This window comes from Aegilops tauschii, chromosome 1 (assembly GCF_002575655.3).
Source record: "Aegilops tauschii subsp. strangulata cultivar AL8/78 chromosome 1, Aet v6.0, whole genome shotgun sequence".
In the NCBI taxonomy this organism is placed as follows: Eukaryota; Viridiplantae; Streptophyta; class Magnoliopsida; order Poales; family Poaceae; genus Aegilops; species Aegilops tauschii.
This window is the reverse complement of record NC_053035.3, coordinates 233810464-233831371: the sequence shown is the minus strand read 5'-3', so window position 1 is coordinate 233831371 and position 20908 is coordinate 233810464. Positions and strand designations below refer to the sequence as shown.

At 45.9% G+C, this 20908-nt stretch overlaps 1 protein-coding gene across 1 annotated transcript; it reads left to right on the top strand.

Annotated features, from left to right (window-relative positions):
* Nucleotides 1-8118: 8118 nt before the first annotated feature.
* Nucleotides 8119-20278, top strand: LOC109772929 (uncharacterized). The gene is made up of 11 exons (XM_040402325.3): nt 8119-8642; nt 8948-9040; nt 9260-9349; nt 10417-10518; nt 10849-10908; nt 11046-11135; nt 11406-11495; nt 19155-19355; nt 19425-19530; nt 19603-19804; nt 19928-20278. The coding sequence occupies exons 1-11, from the start codon at nt 8245-8247 to the stop codon at nt 20050-20052; spliced, it is 1557 nt and encodes a 518-aa protein (XP_040258259.1). The 5' UTR covers nt 8119-8244; the 3' UTR covers nt 20053-20278.
* The last annotated feature ends 630 nt before the right edge of the window (nt 20279-20908 follow it).

Here is a 20908-nt window from a genome sequence, read left to right as displayed (position 1 = left end):
GTTTGGCTATGTTACCGCTTTGCTCAGCCCCTCTTATAGCGTTTCTAGTTGCAGGTGAAGATGAAGATTGCTCCATGTTGGATTATGTTTATGTTGGGATATCACAATATCTCTTATTTAATTAATGCATCTATATATTTGGTAAAGGATGGAAGGCTCGGCCTTATGCCTGGTGTTTTGTTCCACTCTTGCCGCCCTAGTTTCCGTCATACCGGTGTTATGTTCCTTGATTTTGCGTCCCTTGCGCGGTTGGGTGATTTATGGGACCCCCTTGACAGTTCGCTTTGAATAAAACTCCTCCAGCAAGGCCCAACCTTGGTTTTACCATTTGCCTATCACATATTTCTTTTCCCTAGGGAGTCGCTCTCCCGAGGGTCATCTTTATTTAACCCCCCCCCCCCCCCCCCGGGCCAGTGCTTCTCTAAGTGTTGGTCCGAACCGAGCTGCCTGCGGGGCCACCTCGGGGAAACTTGAGGGCTGGTTTTACTCGTAGCTAGTCTCATCCGGTGTTGCCCTGAGAACGAGATATGTGCAGCTCCTATCGGGATTGTCGGCACATCGGGCGACTTTGCTGGTCTTGTTTTACCATTGTCGAAATGTCTTGTAACCGGGATTCCGAGACTGATCAGGTCTTCCCGGGAGAAGGAATATCCTTCGTTGACCGTGAGAGCTTATAATGGGCTAAGTTGGGACACCCCTGCAGGGTATAAACTTTCGAGAGATGTGCCCGCGGTTATGTGGCAGATGGGAATTTGTTAATGTCCGATTGTAGAGAACTTGACACTTGACTTAATTAAAACGCATCAACCGCGTGTGTAGCCGTGATGGTCTCTTTTCGGCGGAGTCCGGGAAGTGAACACGGTGTTTTGGGTTATGTTTGACGTAAGTAGGAGTTCAGGATCACTTCTTGATCATTGCTAGTTTCACGACCATTCCGTTGCTTCTCTTCTCGCTCTTATTTGCGTATGTTAGCCACCATACATGCTTAGTCGCTGCTGCAACCTCACCACTTTACCCCTTCCTTACCCATTAAGCTTTGCTAGTCTTGATACCCATGGTAATGGGATTGCTGAGTCCTCGTGGCTCACAGATTACTACAACAACAGTTGCAGGAACAGGTTATGCGATGATCATGACGCGAGAGCGATGTTACTTGTTTTGGAGTTTCTTCTTCTGCTTCTTCTTCGATCAGGGGATAGGTTCCAGGTCGGCAGCCTGGGCTAGCAGAGTGGATGTCGTTTGAGTTTCTGTTTGTGTTTCATCCGTAGTTGGATGTTGCTCTTATGTATGATGTTGTTGTATTCATGTGGCATTGTATGCCTCTTGTATGTATCCCCAACTATTATGTAATGTTGATGTAATGATATCCACCTTGCAAAAGCGTGTCAATATGCGGTTCTATCCTTGGTGGGAGCTTCGAGTCTCTTTAGGATAGTATTGCATGTTGGGCGTGACAGTTTTCCAGTGTCGTGTCTCAAAGGAAGAGGGAAAAAAAGATCCTCGAAGGAATACACATGGGGGCTTGTGGTCATCATGCAGCCCCTCAGAACAATCGCAGCAAAGGCCTCACGCAATGCGTAACGCCGAGGAAATCGTAGGAACATCAATAACCACGCACGCACGCGTCGGCAAAATCTCATAGGGGATAAATAGTAGATTTCTCATCTTATGCAGAGAGAGATAGAGACGCCTTGACCACATTAAAACGTGTTCTGGTTGTGTGAGCATTGAGTCCACCGCCGACGAGGATGAGAAGGAAGATAAGCGGCAACACATATGTGATGCCCCGTTGAAATAAAGGACATAGACTTATTAGGGTCTTGAATCAGGGTATTTGGGTTAGAGGCGTGTGTTATTATTTTCCCCCCTTGCAACGCATGGACCCTTTTGCTAGTAGTAAATCTATACCTACTAACAAAAGGGATTAGTGTTTCTGCACGTCCGCCATGAAATTGCTCGTGAAGTTACCACAAATTACATTCAATGCCACCGGTAAGTGAAAAAAATGGTTCGGTCTGTCGCGTTTATTCATGTTTGGCTATCCCTTATGCATCACAAGCCAACAACAACCTAAGTGGCTAGAGATATGGTCTTTTAATGGGGAGAACTGAGTTTGATTCTCCCATTTTTCCTATGAATTTCGGTTGTATGTCTTTTTTCTCTGAATTTTGGTTGGCGTAAGATAGAGCTGCCTCACCCAAGCGTCGCTTAGCAAATGGGCTGCACAGTGTTATAATTTCGGGCCAGCTAATCTCTTTTTAACTTTTCTCCTTTTTGGCAGATTCAAGTATTTTTTAGAAAATATTCATATCTTTCAACACGAAATTTAATATGTTATATATGAAAATCTCTTAGAAAAATATATAGATTCCAAATATGCTCTTATCTTACATGCTAATCATTTTTAAAATTATGTTTAGGATGCACCCTTAGTTAATACTTTTCTTATATATGGAGTATTTTGGAAATGTCTATTATATATGTTTCCTACCCATTTAAATTGACTAAATAGGATAATTTGATGCTCCCACAAAAATTATTATTGGCACCATAGGGGATGATCATTTCCCCCGCTATCATATGCTAAAGGTTACAACTTGCACATAATCATTCTCTCTATTTCGTCCAGTGCACAATAACCAATTCATATACAAGGATGTATACTAAACTGCTGATACGAGTTCTATGTAAACCAATGGCTTAATGTTGATTTCCATATTGTTTGAAATTGTGCCTATAAAGATTTCTTAAAAGAATATCAATGTTGATATGCAACCTTGAACATTCGTTATGCATGTCCTTACGGATTAATTGTTTTTGGTGAAGATGTCTAATATGCTTGCAACCATATTAAGTCTTGACTTGGATTAAAGTTGCAAATACATATATTAACAAGAAAAGGATAATATAATGTTTTTGTGCACATGCTATCATTGAGTAATAAAATTTCCTTTGCTATTTTCAACCTAATGCACATTGGGATTAAATATGAGAACGCATTAGGCCGTGCATGCACTTTCAGAACTAAATTTCAGATTCATTGGGAAAACATAGGAATACAGACACGGAAAGCCAATCAGGTTGTGCATTCACTTTCAGAACTGAAGGAGCGTTGCAAGCTCCGGCTGGGGTCCAGGTAGCAGAACCGTTCGTGAGAAATGAAAGAAAAGTACCTTAGTTGAAATTCAGATGGGTTGGGAAAAAAGGCATACAAACATGGAAGAATTTGCTACCTAGCTTTTGTTCTCTTTAAAAAAAAGGCTACTAGCTAGTTTTTGTTCCTTTTAAAGAAAAGCTACTAGCTAGCTTAGTGCTATACATGTACGTGTAGAAACACGTGTCTACACGTTCTTGTGTACAATGGGTCGGCTGCCGCCGCCGCATGCCAACACCCACCAATGTGAAGCGGTTGTTGGTCGGCTACAAATGACATGGACCAGAGAAGAGTAAGAACATCTTCAACGGCAACTCTTAAATTTTCTCCTGCATCCTTCCGCGGACAGGAGGATCAGTCCACGGACGTGGATGCGGGAGGACGCCATCCAACGCTAGCCGCATACATTTCAAACTTTTTTTCCACAAACCGGATAAAATTCATGCAAACACGACCGGATTTCGTACAAACATGACGGATTTCATACAAACACGACGGATTTAATTACATTTCGAACATTTAGAAAAAAAAAGACCCGCCCCTAAACATATCCTATGGCGGTGGCGCCCAACGTCCAAGCCCGTGTCGTCCTCCTTTTACCGTCTCCATGAGCACCGGCGTAAGACCGATGAAGTGAAGGTGCGGTCTTCGGCGAGGAAGAGTAGAACACGTGAGACGGATCAGCCCACATGGGACACCAGGCCCTGCCACCTCCCGTGGCCTACTCATCCTTGGAGGACTCCGCGCCTTGTCCGTCGCTGGTGGACGTGAGGTCCACGAGGGAAATGGTGGCGTCGGCGCTGTCATCCCACCGGGCCGGCTGATGATTCGTCGGCGGGGCATAGGAGGCGCATGTGGCGATGTTCTCCTCCGCGATCACCTACAGCTGCACATCCGCGGCTGCCGCTTCCTGCCGAGCGGCGGCTTGAGCGCGGACGACGTCGTAGATGGCACGCTTCCCCGCGATGAAATTTGGGTTCGCCGCGGCCATGGCCGCCACGGTCTCCTCGCTCGCGCACTCGCCGTAGATCTGGCCATACGCCAGCTGGTGCTGCTCTAGTAGGAACATGTTGTACCGGTGTTCCTCCTGCGCTTGCTGGAACGCCGAAAAAGGTGTCGGCGCAGGCTGCACCTCCTCCATGGCGGCGTTGAAGTGCGCCTGTGCCTCCTTCATGGTGAAGCCGCCGTGCACAGGAGGTGCAGGAGCCGGGGCGGAGTCGTCGGAGCTCGTCCCCATCCTGGTGTCGTCCTTGTCGTCGGAGACCTCGGGCGAGCTGGCCGGCAAGCCGGCCTCGATCCGCCTGGCACGACAGCTATGCCAGGCAGCGGCAAGGGTGGCCACTGCGTGCTTCATCTCCGGCGACAGACTGTCCCACAGTGCTTTCCTGCTGGCGGTCATGGCGGATGCAGTGCAAGGGAGGAGGATGTGGACGGCCTTGTGTTGTGTTGTGGTGTGGAGTTGCCAGGTTTTGCCACCTTTATATAGCGGATTCCGGTGAGGCGCGCGTCGGAGTGCGTTAATGGCAGCGCCGGAGTGGGTTTCTCGGACGGCGAGCCTGCTTAATGGCGGCATACGAACGAACATCAACATTGAATGGCCGTGGTAGATATCCGTCCCGTCTAGTCACACGTCTCCGACATTGAACAGGCGTGGACACCATAGACGTGTCGCGAGCAGCGCCCTTGGCCGGCGCGCCGCTTCAATGAAGAAGACAGTGAGAGGTCGCATCCACCCTAAGCCATCTTCAATGTTGAGCGGCGCGCTCTACAGTGACATGAATGCGGGCAGCTGGCGCCGGGGGAAGTGTGCGCGGGAGGTTTTGCTTGCTGCCACTGTTACTCCAGATTAATCTGGTTGATGCTATTGTTACTGTTAAATTTGTTCATAATATTATTTCTTTCTATTTTACTTTTAAATGTAGCTTATGACATCAGGTCCATATTTATTAATAATGTTATTTCTGTAAGTTTACTTTTAAATTTCAGACTGAACTAATAAGCTGAACTAAGTTGACTTGGGACCACCTCTCATGTTTCAATATGGCATCCCGAAAAACCCTACCCTCAATCGATCCATTCTTTGACATGTCGTTCAGTTTTTTTGAAGCCCACCGTTCATGCTGAGTGGTTATTGGTTGTCATGTTAAAATTGAGGACGTGCAGGGTCATGAGAATACTTACGACGTATTTCGTCCGTAAACTAATATAAAAGCATTTACGATACTAAAATAGTGATCTAAACGCTTTTATATTAGTTTACAGAGGGAGTATGTTATTGTTTAATCTCTCGATGCACCGCACGGACTTATTTGCTAGTAAAGATAATTAGTATTATGTTGTCTGTCTAAAATATAAGACGTTTTTGCTTTTCAAAATTATACTGCAAAACACTTTGAGACAGCGGGAGTACTACCCAATATCTAAGATCTTGCCGTGTTGGTGTCCTATAGGTACAGGGAAAGAAAACCCACCTCGGCCGATCGGCCAGCCTATATAACGCGTCACGCGCACAAAAATCGCCAGCCCACCACAAAACTCGGAGAAAATTCGGAAGCTTGCAGCTTCGGATTGTTACATGGATCAGCATTGATTCGATCAGCAACCACCGGGCGATCGAACGATGGAACAGAGCTCTCGTCGTCGTCGTTGTCGTTGTCGAGCTCCAGGTGGACGAGCTACGGACCAAACGCCAACTTCTTCATCTGCTTCCAGCAGTCATGGTGCCACCAACCCGAGGTATTTTCGCAACCCCGCTCCCCTTCTCTCTTCTTGTTTTGACGATACAATCTCCGGTGTCTTCTTCTCGCATCGCTGCGGTCGCCTAATCTCGTTTAGGCAAAAGTCACCTTGATTTCCTCATAACAATTACCTCTCCCCTCGATGCATGATAGCTTGGGAAGTTGATCGTTCCCTGATTTTTCTATGGCAAAGTGATTGCCGTTTATCATTGTTTTGTTCGTAATATCTCACATGGGCTTGGGGAGAAGACCACAGAAGGAAGTTTAACTTGAGCTGAGAGATGATAAGATCTACCGTTGGAATTAATGAAGGATACTGGCGGACGCACCCACGAAGCCAGAGTTAAGCTAGCAATTCACAATAATCATGTTGTTCTAATAATCCTCATGTGGACGGTCGTGAAGAAAGTCGCGGATAAAATACTTTACGTGGTTTTATCCTGTGTGTTGTTTAGGGATTGGTTATAATATATTGTACTCCCCTCGTTTGATAATATAATGCAAGATATTTAAAAAGCCAAACCTCATAAATTTCGATCAAGTTTATGGAGAAAAACGATTGCATCTGCAATGCCAAATATATATCAATAAATTCATCATAAGACGATTTTTCATATTTTATATTTTGGGTATTGTAGATATAAATAATTTTCTTTATAAACTAGTCAAAGTTTGCAAATTTTGACTTTTTAAAAAAATCTATACACACTATATTATAAAACGGAGGGAGTAACAAAATTTAGTTGCATGAATGCAAATTTTTGGATTAGTGATATTTTGCATATCTTTGATCACATCACATGTGCCATCCTTTACTAGTGAAAGAGGAGTCAGAGAAAAACCCGTACTAGCATGGGAGAAGAAAACTACTCCCTCCGTCCCGTAATATAAGAACGTTTTCGACACTAGTGTAGTGTTAAAAACGTTCTTATATTTTGGGACAGAGGTAGTAGGTGCGAAGAACACATGCATGTATGAAAGTGATTACTAATCCTAACTAAGATTATATGACAATTATGATATAAATATAAGTTAGTGAGGCTAGTATCTCTCTCTTCTCCCCTGCTTAAAAGGATGTAAAGTTCTGTTGTCCGCTTGTCCATTGTCTAACCTTATATATGTGCAAACTAATCTCTATCTCTACTACTTAAAAAAAACGTCAGGTTCCCATTTCACCTTTCTCTCATCGCCACCCCATCATCCAACCTTCCATGTGTATGGTAATCAATAACCTTAATTTACTTATCTTTTTCGGAACCAATTCCACTTTAATTTACTTACCAAACTTTTAATCAAAATACAAGGTATGGGTAGAAATTGATGAACATTTATTTACACAATTGCATTATTATTGATAGGTAAATCACAAGCTAACGTAATAGAATATTATATCCTGTTGCAACACACGGGTATTGTTCTAGTCATTATAAGAAAGTAAAGGACTACTACAAATCTAACGTCCCTTTTTTGATCATGAAAATCAAACATTTTCTATGACAATTTGTGTTTGTCGAGGATGACAAGTTTAGTTGGCAAGCATAGTAAATCCGGCTCAGTTCATTTTTTATCAGAAAATAAATTTGTCATCCTCACGCCAGATATGTTTGGCACAAAAACATTCTATTTGCCGTGCTTAAAATATAACGTTGTATTTTTAGCATTGCCGAACATAAAACATCCGGTCGGGCAGTGGCGGGGCTTGGGCTGAATTCTAGTTTGGGGGGGGGGGGGGGGGCAAATAATATGCATTTTGGTCTGTTTTTCTTTGAAATATGGGCCAAATACTAAGGATTATAGCACAAAAATTTGGGTGGGGGGCGACAACCCAGGTTGGCCATGAGAAGCTCCGCCACTGCGGTTGGGTGTCCTGCCTAGTCCGTACCATTTGATAATACTAAATCTTCTTACCAGTGCAAAGTGTTGTTAAGGATGGGCTATTGATAAAGTTAGCACAAAGTTGAGTTATCTATTTTGGAACGGAGGGAGTAAATGGGTGGGATTGGATCGGAGAGATGGAGATAGTGGGTGAAGATATATATAGAGATGGTTGATGACTTGATGTTGAACCACTAGAATATACATGCTTCTTTACCCAGTTATCTAGTAGTAATAATAAAAAGTTGGTCTCCTAAAAAATTGTTGATGAAATAATAAATCGACCCAGCTACAAAATACCATGAGCTTAACATGTTGGGCTGGATGCGCGATCAACGCATAGGCACGAGAGTTCAAAAAGGGAACCGGAAGAGAGAGACACACACCCCACACCCCGTCCCTAACACACCCCACCAGTGACACCCAAAATTCCCCAGACCACACTAGGTCTCGCCGCCGGCTGCCCTCACCCTCGCCATGGACGGCGATGGAGATCCCCACGACGGGCATCACCCTCAAAATCCTGCCCCTTCTGACCCTCGACACCCCCAGCTTGAGGAGGAAGGTAATCCCCTCCCTCATGAAGCGCAGAAGGAAATGGCAGCAGTGAGGAGAGCGAATAAGGTAGCGCGGAAGATACGGCGTCTGAGGGCCAAAGCTCTCGCGCGGGGGCAGGTAAAGCTACAGAAGGAGGATCTGTCCCAAATCACACCAGGATCGTCCGTAGCCCTCGCCATGGGAACCCATGGCTACTCTGAAACTCCTCCTGACACTCAACACAGCGGGGAGCAAGCTCTGAAGCCCGGGCAAGTGCTTCGTACGGGAGTGTTGGTGGAAGCGCCTGACAAAATCCCCTCTTCCGCCGGCACTGATGTGTGAGCGCCTTTTCAACTTGCCCCTTTCACAAGCAGCTAACTATTATTGCCATTAAAAAACGAAACTTTGATCAGAAGGTAGTTAGCTTGCACGTGTGTGCGGGGTTAAAGAAAGGGTTTGGCTAGTATACCAATGTACGGTGTCGTCTTTAACATAAATGTATTACATCGGTGGGTTGCGAATACATACCCATACCAGTTCCTATAATTACAGGATGGTGATAGCCTGCAAACTATACAATACAACAATAATATCTTAATTCTTAGCAGACCTAACTTCGGATCTCTCACCTTTGCAATTGCAGGTCAGCAGCACCCCCAAGACCACATATTCGCCAGAGCGTTTTGTACTCAGATCGCCCAAGGCGATCCAGGAAACCTACATCAGATAAGCTACCGTAAGTGTGACTCTAGCTGGCTAGCTGCTGTTTTTCTGTTTCCACTAGAGTTACTGCAAATGTGCCTATTACCAGTTCGTATGGTATTAGCTATTTAATATTTACATTAGCCTTCATTCAGTCCTTCTGTAGACAAATTAGAATGCCCTGGTTATGCAGCACCTCCCAGCATTTCTAATCAGTGGCGAGTTACCATATTGCCGTGCTTGTTTTGGTCAGGGTTGAGGAGCATGCCGGTGAGGTGAGCAGCAGGGAGTTTCAAGTCTCGACACATCATCAGTCACGCTCCACACGTGAGTCAACTCACAGGTATGACTATTTTACATTGGTACTTCTCTTTCAATGATGTGTGCTTGCCTCCACGGATTCTCTTGTGTGTAATCTACAAAGCTCGATGCACCTCCAAGGTTTAGAACCTATGTTGGAAGTTGGCACTCTATGTTTATTATATTTTGCTAATACATACATAAGTTCTGCAATTATCTACATTGGTGGCTTAATATTTATTGATTTACTTTGCTTTTTTAGTCTCCAGGTTTACCTTGTTTTTGTTACTATTCACAAGTTTTAAATTTGCAAACATGTAGCAGTAAGAAGACACAAAGACATAAATTTTACATGTAACACATGAATCAAAAATGGATAAAATTAGCAAACGACCCACATGTCATTAGTGTGCTGTGGCACCACAAATTCTAAGGGGTATGAATAGACGTTCTAGTTTCTAAAACTGCCTTCTTAGGGGAACTAGATAATTGCCAACAGGTATAAATATTCTAGCATGTTAGTCCGTGATTTACCTGCCCATATTAATATGACTGTGTAAGAAAATAGGATTTATTTGGTAAATACTTATGTGGTAAGCACTTATTGGCTTACCAAAGAAAACATAATTTTACTTGGCAAGTCAATCAAAGGTGTGGCACTTAAGACAGTTTTCAAGGAAACCGGTGGAAAAAACCAAAGACATGAGGGAAAAAATCAAAATGGAAAAAGGGAAAGGGGAATGTATGTAAGGTTGGAAGAAGGACGAGATGGACGACAAAATGTTACCTTCTTTTTAAGTAAGGAGAGACAAGCTCAACTGCTATTACATGTAGCTAATCAGACGTCAGCCCTTTGAGCAGGCTGCCTCACTCGGTCACGTGGAAGCCAGGAACTGGAACTAACGAATAAGCTACTGTAAGTTTCCTTAGTTGTTCGGATATTGTATGGTGCTTATTTTCATGAGCACTTAATAATATGCTGTTTTGGCTATTACTTGCACTTCAATTCTCATAGAAGAAATAGTTTTGTATGCAATGTTAGTTTCTTTTAAAGTAGCTAGCAATTATTTCCCTTATTTCCATAGTCATGGACCAACATGTTGTCATCAGGGTTGAGGAGAATGCTAACAAGGTGAGTGGCAGTGTGGATCTACCTGAATCGAAGACACTAGCGCTGAATGACACACGTCCTAAGCCTGAATTAACTGATAGGTATGACCATTATTGTTCCGTTATTTTTAGAGCTGAATGACACACCTCCATTATTGTTTTGTTATTTTTAATCAGGATTTGGCTTGTTGAAATTCCATGTGTGTACTATGACTCTCTTTCATGTGTTCTGCATATCGTTCATATATGTTTGATTCATCAACTTCAGAAAACTTGTTGAAGAAGATTATTTATACCAAATATCCGTTTATGGCTATTTGCACTGCAGTTCTCTTAGAAGAAATAATTTTGTATGCAATGCTAGTTTCTTCTATAGAGGCTAGTAATTCTTTCCCACACTTCTAGAGTCACCAACCAACATGTTCTGGTCAGGGTTGAGGAGAATGCTGGCAAGGTGAGCAGCATTGAGGGTCCTGCAGTTAAGGTTCTACTGTAAGTGTGTCTCTAGCAAATACAACAGTTTTTTTTTGCAGCAGTGCTCCTTAAAAAACAACATACTGCCTCGTTTTATTTGCAATACCTCCATCATAAAGTTGCTGACTCATGAGCATATTGGTTTTCTTGGTCAGGGTTGAGGTGGATGCTGGTGAGGTGAGCAGCATGGAGTTTAAAGCATCTACACTCCGCCAGTCACCTCCTACACTTAACTCAACCCACAGGCACTGCATTGACCTCTTTTTTGCCCAGCCCCGAACCATGGGTTAATATTTTTATTGATTCGATTTTTATCTTGTTGTTTGTTACTGTTTAATATGTAGAAGCTTCAAAGCAATAAATTTTTACCTTGAGCACTCTTTCATGTGTTTTGCATATCATTCAAATATGTTTAATTCATCATCAACTTGACAAAAATTAGTTAAAGAAGATCATTTAAATCTAGTTGGTAGCTTTGGAATAATCACTGATTGTGCAGACTTTTGTTGCTCTAGGTCCAAGGAATGTGCTTATGACACTGCCGAAAGTAAGACTGGCTCTGAAATTGTTGAGGAGGAAAAGCTTGCAGATGAATCAGATCCTTGGTACGTATGATGATTTTGCTTTTCGTTCATCTCGTGCTATAATTAGTTTGTAGTTTGTAAGTTTTAAATGCATTGGTGTAGCAAAAGCCTCAGAGCACTAAAGTTTACTTGTATATACGTGGATCAATTAAGGGAAAAACAACAACAAAACAACGTATTATTAGTGCTTGTAGACCTAGATCCACAATGTGATAATCAAACACCATTTAACGGGATGCTGGATAGACATATACTAGCTGAGAGAATGTTTGAACTAGGCAAGAAAGAACAAGGGTTCGACGCGGCCTCGCTGCATTGCACTGTGCAGGGGTAAGGCTTCCCTCATGTAATCCTTCACAAGACCCCACCTGGTGCGGGAGCTTCTAGCACTGGGCCTGTCCTTTTTTAATAGATTTGTTCTTTCTTGCTTGGTTCAAACATAAATTGGGGAATCTAATTGGGGCGCATACCTCAATTAGTCTCCTGGTGCGGCGTGTGTATAACTGTTGGATCACGCCCGCGAGTGTCCAATCTGAGCGTAATGCGTCCAACTCCTCCACGGGTCACCCAAACACAGAGTCACTGACGTATTCTCCTCTCTCACCCGATCTCTCTCGGTTGCCCCCCCCCCCCCCCCCCCCCCCCCCCGCGCGCTCTACTTTGTCTCTCTTCCATTCTCTACCAGATCAGCTCAATCGCAACAATGGTACACCTTGTTCGAGCCTGTCATGGTGCCGGTGCTGTACCGGTATGGTTTAAGATCCGCCCACTGCCTTTATGTAGCATGGCTCAGTTCGTCCAGTTCCATGCGGCCGGCAAGGAAGCTCACCACATGTGCTCTGATGGAGAGTTGGCTGGTGCAGGCCGCTAAAAGGACGTGCACCGGGCTGACCGTGCACTGGCACCCATCTCACAGTCAAGGCATCCAGGAGCTTGCTTTCGTGAAGCACCATGGCTCATGGATGCCTGGAGGTTCCTGCACCACCATCTGTGCACCTGCTTCTTGCATGTCTTGGAGCTTCAATTTGTTTTGATGGAGGATAAGGTTGAGATTTTTTTTTTTACAGCCAAGGTAGTCTTGATTATGAAAATCCATATCGCTGTTACAGGTTATGTCCTTCCCCTTTCTCAAATGATGGCGTGTGATGTTTCTCTCAACGTGTAAGAGTGGGTCTGGGAGAGAGTTTGACAACCTAGTTTCTCTCACCGGCATAACTTGCTACTGTCAATACCTAAGATAATAAAAATTGCTAGGAGTAATCCTTAGTTCTTATTGTATATAATAGAAAAGTTAAGAGTTCTGTTTGTAACCATTTACTTGATAACTTGGTAACTGTTACTACATAATCTGGTTACAGCTAGAAAACCTGGTCACTCTCTGCTGGATGACTTGATATTTTGTTGGTAACTGCGCATTGGATATATATATATATATATATAGCCTGGTACCTGGTTTCTACTACCAAGAAACCTTGTCACTCTCAGCTCAAAAAACGTGATATTTTGTTGGTAACTGTATATTGGATAGAGTAGAATGCATGCACGGTCCTAATTCTTTCACGAAAGTGTCGACTGGGTCCTAATTTTTGCAAAATGCATGTCTGGGTCCTAAATCTTTTTAAGTTGTTCATCTGAGGTCCTAATTCCTTCTGACCATCGCTGACCTGCCCGCGTGGCGCTTGGACCCTGGCCACGTAGACAGGAGGTCCATGGGCGGTTGGATATGCAAATTTGCCCCTGTAATAGTTCTTCTGGATCCCCGGTCCCTAGGTCTTTTCCCTCTGGCTGCGCTCCATCGCCATGTCTGCCGGCGCAAGCTCGTCTGCGGTCAAGCGCCATGGGAAGAAGCCGTTTGGTGCAGCCCTGACCTTGGCAGCGTCGTCTCCACCATCAGTAGTAGCTACTTTTGCACTGCCGCTACCATCGGGGACGCTGCCGTTGGTGCCATGCCCCTGAACCCGCGCGCCTCCCATCGCGACCAGCCCGAGCTGGAGGTCGCCTCCGCCAGCTGCCAGCAGCAGCTGCGCCCCAGCGCCGCCCAGCTCCCGCTTTCTCCTGTTCCTTCACCTCCTCCTCATTCCCAGTCTCTCATCTTTCTCATCTCCCGACGCAGGAACCTCCATGGATGAACGCTCGAGCACCCCTGTCGCCTATCTGGATGCCGTCCGCGGGAACCTTGCGTCGCCGGCCAGATCCGGTGCCCCGCGGCCGGATCCGCCCATCCCCGCCGCCGCAGCTCTTCTCCTCCTCAGCTCTGGCAAGTCCCTTCAGCCCCGTCCTCGCCTGTCCCCAGCGGGTGTGCGAGAGCCCCGTGGGCCACCATCGCCTTCACTGGTCGAGCTCGCTCCCCCGTCGCACGCAGTGCATTCACATGCGCGGCGATGGACATGACAGATGATGGATTATTCCTACCGAAAAAGGCCTCCGCCCCACTTTATATATAAAGCAAAGTCCAACAACAACCCGGTACAAATGCACGCCACCATCACACACGCACACACCCAAGGCAGGATACATAGGCGCTGAGCGCAGCAACACGACCCCAAACACTACAAGAGCAACCGGGGACTCCAACAGTGACCACGCCACCGTGAAGAAATTGAAGCCACATACGACGAACCGTCAGCTCCAAGACGGTGCCTTCAGGAAGGATACGACACCGGAGCGCCGCCACCGCCTGATCCGAGGATCAGAGTTTCCCCAGGAGCCACACGACGGGCAATGAGAGCCGCGACGACGCCTTCAAGAAGGGCATGAGCAATGCCGCCGCCGGTCCGTCCGAAGATAGAGCAGGTTTTCACCCCGGCCAACACTCACCGCCACTGAACGCCACACCCCAGTGACCACACCGCCCACACGGCCATGGCCGCCGGGCAACACCGAGCGACGGGCTCCGCCCAAGACCACCACGCTACCACCACCAGGGCCGCCGCCGCATCCAAGACCTCGACAACACCTCACTCGATACCCGTCACTACCCCAACCGAAAAGACGAGCGGACCCCGTGGCAAACTAGCCTCCATTGACTCGTCCTGCCGCATCGAGCGCGAGACGAGCACGGTCCTGCTGCCGGGCGCGAGACGGGCTCGGTCTTGCTGCCGGGCGAGAGACGGGCTCGGTCCTGCTGCCGGGCGCGAGACGGGCACAATCCTGCTGCCGGGCGCGAGACGAGCTCGGTCCTGCTGCCCTAGTGCGAGACTAACGATGGGCCACAGCTGGGAGAAGGCCATTCCTTCAACGGGAAAAGCACCCGGACGACGAGGAGATAGATCGAAGGCCGATACAAGCGGCCTACGGACGAGCCGACGCCAGGGCATACCAGCCGCCGCCGTAGCCAACTTGCCAAGCCGCCGTGGAGCCACCCATGGCCGGAGCAGCAGCCACACCGGGCCACTGCCCAAGCCGCGCCGTCCGGCAAGCTCCAAGCATCCGAGCCGCCGGGCACGCACCTGCGCCACCAGACAGCCACCCCGGACGCCAACGCCAAGCCGCTCGGAGCGACCCCGATCCGCACCGCCACCACCGCCACCACGCCGCTGCTACCTCCGCCCAGCGGCAAGGAAGAAGCCGCCGCCTGCCATGGTGGCCGTCAGATCTAGGTCATCCCGCGACACGAGCTGAAGCAAGACCATCAGATCGGGCACCACCCCCGCAGCCCGCCACCACTAGGAGACACGCACATTGGGCCCTCCTGGGCCCTCCTGTCCACGTGGTCACGGTCAAAGCACGATGCAGGCAGGTCAGCGCTGGTCAGACGGATTTAGGACCTCGGATGAACAACTTGAAAAGATTTAGGACCCAGACGTACATTTTGAAAGAATTAGACCCTGCCGACACTTTGGTGAAAGAATTAGGACCGCCCATGCATTTTACTCTATTGGATATATATAACCTGGTAACTGTTACTAGACAACCTCGTTACTGTTACTAGACCACCAAGTTACTAATCATGTATTGCAAATATAATTGGTATTGCTACTAAGACAACCTGGTTACTGTTACTAGACAACCTGGTTACTGTCGCATGAACAACTTAGTCTTAGCTAGAGATAACTTGGTAATTTCAACATCAGCTTTGTAAAAACAACAACAACAACAACAACAACAACAACAACAACAACAAAGCCTTTAGTCCCAAACAAGTTGGGGTAGGCTAGAGGTGAAACCCATAAGATCTCGCAACCAACTCATGGCTCTGGCACATGGATAGCAAGCTTCCACGCACCCCTGTCCATAGCTAGCTCTTTGGTGATACTCCAATCCTTCAGGTCTCTCTTAACGGACTCCTCCCATGTCAAATTCGGTCTACCCCGCCCTCTCTTGACATTCTCCGCACGCTTTAGCTGTCCGCTATGCACTGGAGCTTCTGGAGGCCTGCGCTGAATATGCCCAAACCATCTCAGACGATGTCGGACAAGCTTCTCCTCAATTGGTGCTACCCCAACTCTATCTCGTATATCATCATTCCGGACTCGATCCTTCCTCGTGTGGCCACACATCCATCTCAACATACGCATCTCCGCCACACCTAACTGTTGAACATGTCGCCTTTTAGTCGGCCAACACTCTGCGCCATACAACATTGCGGGTCGAACCGCCATCCTGTAGAACTTGCCTTTTAGCTTTTGTGGCACTCTCTTGTCACAGAGAATGCCAGAAGCTTGGCGCCACTTCATCCATCCGGCTTTGATTCGATGGTTCACATCTTCATCAATACCCCCATCCTCCTGCAACATTGACCCCAAATACCGAAAGGTGTCCTTCCGAGGTACCACCTGGCCATCAAGGCTAACCTCCTCCTCCTCACACCTAGTAGTACTGAAACCGCACATCATGTACTCGGTTTTAGTTCTACTAAGCCTAAACCCTTTCGATTCCAAGGTTTGTCTCCATAACTCTAACTTCCTATTTACCCCCGTCCGACTATCGTCAACTAGCACCACATCATCCGCAAAGAGCATACACCATGGGATATCTCCTTGTATATCCCTTGTGACCTCATCCATCACCAATGCAAAAAGATAAGGGCTCAAAGCTGACCCCTGATGCAGTCCTATCTTAATCGGGAAGTCATCGGTGTCGACATCACTTGTTCGAACACTTGTCACAACATTATCGTACATGTCCTTGATGAGGGTAATGTACTTTGCTGGGACTTTGTGTTTCTCCAAGGCCCACCACATGACATTCCGCGGTATCTTATCATAGGCCTTCTCCAAGTCAATGAACACCATATGCAAATCCTTCTTTTGCTCCCTATATCTCTCCATAAGTTGTCGTACCAAGAAAATGGCTTCCATGGTCGACCTCCCAGGCATGAAACCAAACTGATTTTTGGTCACGCATGTCATTCTTCTTAAGCGGTGCTCAATGACTCTCTCCCATAGCTTCATTGTATGGCTCATCAGCTTAATTCCACGGTAATTAGTACAACTCTAAACATCCCCCTTGTTCTTGAAGATTGGTACTAATATACTCCGTCTCCACTCTTCTGGCATCTTGTTTGCCCGAAAAATGAGGTTGAAAAGCTTGGTTAGCCATACTATCGCTATGTCCCCGAGACCTTTCCACACCTCAATGGGGATACAATCAGGGCCCATCGCCTTGCCTCCTTTCATCCTTTTTAAAGCCTCCTTCACCTCAGACTCCTAGATTCGGCGCACAAAACGCATGCTGGTCTCATCAAAGGAGTCATCCAGTTCAATGGTAGAACTCTCATTCTCCCCATTGAACAGCTTGTCGAAGTACTCCCGCCATCTATGCTTAATCTCCTCGTCCTTCACCAAGAGTTGGCCTGCTCCGTCCTTGATGCATTTGACTTGGCCAATATCCCTCGTTTTCCTCTCTCGGATCTTGGCCATCTTATAGATGTCCCTTTCACCTTCCTTCGTGCCTAACTGTTGGTAGAGGTCCTCATATGCCCGACCCCTTGCTTCACCAACAGCTCGCTTTGCGGCCTTCTTCGCCATCTTGTACTTCTCTATGTTGTCTGCACTCCTATCCAGGTATAGGCGTCTGAAGCAATCTTTCTTCTCTTTAATCGCCTTCTGGACATCATCATTCCACCACCAGGTATCCTTATCTTCGCTTCTCCTTCCCCTGGACACTCCAAACTCCTCCGAGGCCACCTTACGAATGCAAGTCGCCATCTTCATCCACACATTGTCCGCATCCCCTCCTTCCTCCCAAGGGCCCTCCTTAATGACCCTCTCCTTGAACATAAGTAGCACACTGTATCACTACCCATCTAGCACAGCATAAATTCGTACCATAGAAGAGATTGAGGTGTGTCAGGCCAAGAAATTCATGGGCACAGCTGCTTCTGCGATCCTCCTGGTTTTGTTGCAGTTTGTAAACAAAAAATAAATCCCTTTTAGCTCATGCAGTATTGCCTTGTCCACAATACTGCAGCAAATCCACACCAAATGGAGTCAGAGGAGTTCTTATCTCTGTATTTAACCCAGGACAGGAACTCCCTTATGTTTGCTGGCAACCAACGCCAATCAAACAACTCCCAATCACAGCCCAAACAAATTCAGGAATGTACATAAGAATAGCAAGTGATCATTAGACTTGTCATCATCGTACAAAGGACACCGTCCATCGGTAGGGCCATGCCGGGCAAGGATCTACACCCTGGTAGGGATACGGTCATGAATGACCTGCCAAAGAAACACCCTGATTTTTAAAGGAAGCTTAAGCCTCCACATATCAAAAACCCCTGGAAGGACAGCCCGTGATACATGGATTTAGAAGTATATTGACCATTGGATTCATAAGTTCAGCTCACTCTGTCTGGTTGATCAGAAAGAGAGATTTCACTTAAATGCACCATTAAAGCCTCCCACTATCTCAAGTTATCAGAATCAAACACCCTCTTTTAAACTTGACATGCCACACTCCCAGAGAAGCATGTTTCTTCGAGAATCCATGCAACTTATCCCTTTTCAAGCTCCTTGAGGCATACCTACTAGCATGCAAGCAAACAAACATAACAGTAACAGTACAAAGGAAATAAGACAATCCAGTTGATTTAGTGTCGATGGTTTGTTTTTTTCCAGTAGGACTTGAGAACCAACTTTACTTCCCCACATGAACGTGTGCAGGATAACTCGGACCCAAACTCTTCATCGCCTATTTCATCTCCTAGCTCCTATGCAAATCCATTCTCAACAGTGTCATGTATTGGATCAACATGATGCAGTCCCATGCACTCTAGACCATGCATAGAGAATTCCGACGTGCTACAGTCTATAGATTAACTGATTTCTTTTTCTTTAGTTGTCTCTTAAACTACAAATCTGTGGTACGATGTTTTAAGGTGAAGCGTGCGTATGTGAATAGGACTCATGATCAATATATTGATCATTGCATGGCATATAATTAATTAAAAAAATTACTCCTTGTACCTCAGAGAACAGTGTATATGATATGGAGCTCAATGCTCTTTTACAGTTTTTAAGTATGCATAGCATAACATTTCGCCATGAGTTGGTTGCGAGATCTTATGGGTTTCACCTCTAGCCTACCCCAACTTGTTTGGGACTAAAGGCTTTGTTGTTGTTGTTGTTGTTGTTTGCATAGCATAACATTTGTTGTATATTGCCTCTTAGGCTCATGATTGATGTGTGCGGATTATTATTTTGCATTTCTTGATCCTTTGGGTTTGTTGTGATTCAGGGCACAAGAATATCGTGAGATACTAGAGTACTTGGCCGAACATAGATATACTGACGTCGTGGAGGCTATGATTGCCGCTAGTCATGGCTTTAGCAACCCGGCCCAGCATAAACTGGATGCTGAAGCAAGGTCATCAGGAGAGGAATTAAAATTTCCTGAAGTCTCCAAGTCCTTTGCCTCCCCAACAGAGAATTCAGTGCAGTATGTGTCCTTTATGATTTTCTTATAAACTTTTGAATCATATGCAGCAGTTTTAATGTACTGTTGCAGGGGAGAACCGTCTACCAAAGATATCATTGAGAATGCTAAGAAGTGGATGGGCGAGGAAGTCATGGTGGCTTTCAAGAAGTACATCAAATGGCAGGACCAATTCAAAGTATGTGTGATTTTTAACTATTCTGTCCATTTTAATCGAAAACAAGTTTTGTTTATAAGGTGTTTCTTTCAGGACGTGGAGTATAGCCTGGATGAGCTTCAACATCAGTGCTTCAGCGTGGAGAGCTATGACCATACCTTCCATCACTTCAACTTCACCGTTAAGATGAAGAAGCCAGACGGTGATTGGTCATCGACGCCCTATTTTGCTCAAGTGAAAGAGATCTATGGAAGAAAATATTATACCTGCTACGAACTAAGTTCATATGATGATGGTACGTGTATATATATGCCTTTCTCGTTTTCTCTTTCGTCGTAACTAAATATGGATCATTTTAACTTCGTTTGTTGCAAAATCACGGTTTTGATCTAGTATTGAATTGCATATCGTTGTTTAGGTCACTGCTACGCGTGCATAAATCAAGGAATGCATGCACTGAAGCACCCTATTGGTGAGTTCGGGTACGACGGTGGCCATCCTGACACGGGGTCCCCCTTCATTTATCTTAGTGACGATGAATAATCAGATGTCGAGCTATTACGGTGTGTTTCAGTCAATGACGGGACGGTTACATCTTCTGATCTGCATGTAGTTCAGTATTTAATTATTCTTGATACTGAACGTTTGCTCAGGAGTCGCCGTGTTTGTAGTACAATTGTGAATTATGTACGTAGATGTTTTTTTTTGGGATCAGAAATTTGTATTCTGTCTCCAAAAAGGGCTATAAATTTTAGGGAAATGTTAACTAGGGAACGTTCGTCCAGCGAGCTGCTCTGTCGTTGTCCTATCAGCCGCACAAATCTCAAAGCAGTTCCCCTAGGCACGTCACAATTTTGATCAGTTCGCGCGGTGGGTTGTGGTAGCGAGGAGACTGATATCCACATCCCGCCTCCTTCTTAATTTCCATGCCCCAGTCCATCACGCGACCAGCTCAAATGGATTGATCCCGACAGATCACCCACCCCCATGGCTCGAGGCTGGTGATCGAATCGGAGCTGCTGGACGGCCGGATGAAGATGGGGCTGGTAATGTTCCCGGAATCCTTGGCGCAAGTTGTTGTTGGATTTTTTTTTTTGCAACTCAAGAGCTTATATTTACTCAAGTAGGAGGATTACAGCGAAACTGAGTACAATCAGCTATGGAAGAAGGCATGTAATTAATCCAAAGATATCTCCTTCTATCCTTTGTGGCTTGCTTTACACATCGGTGAGCAGCTTCATTGGCTTCCCTATGCACAAAAGTAAGAACACAACTATTAAAACCTCCCATAAGCTCCTTCATGGCAAACGGCTGCAAAGGCCGATCTCTCTGAAATTTCAGAGTTGCACATGTCCACCATCTCTTTAGCATCGCTCTCTATGCAGATTCTAGCGTATCC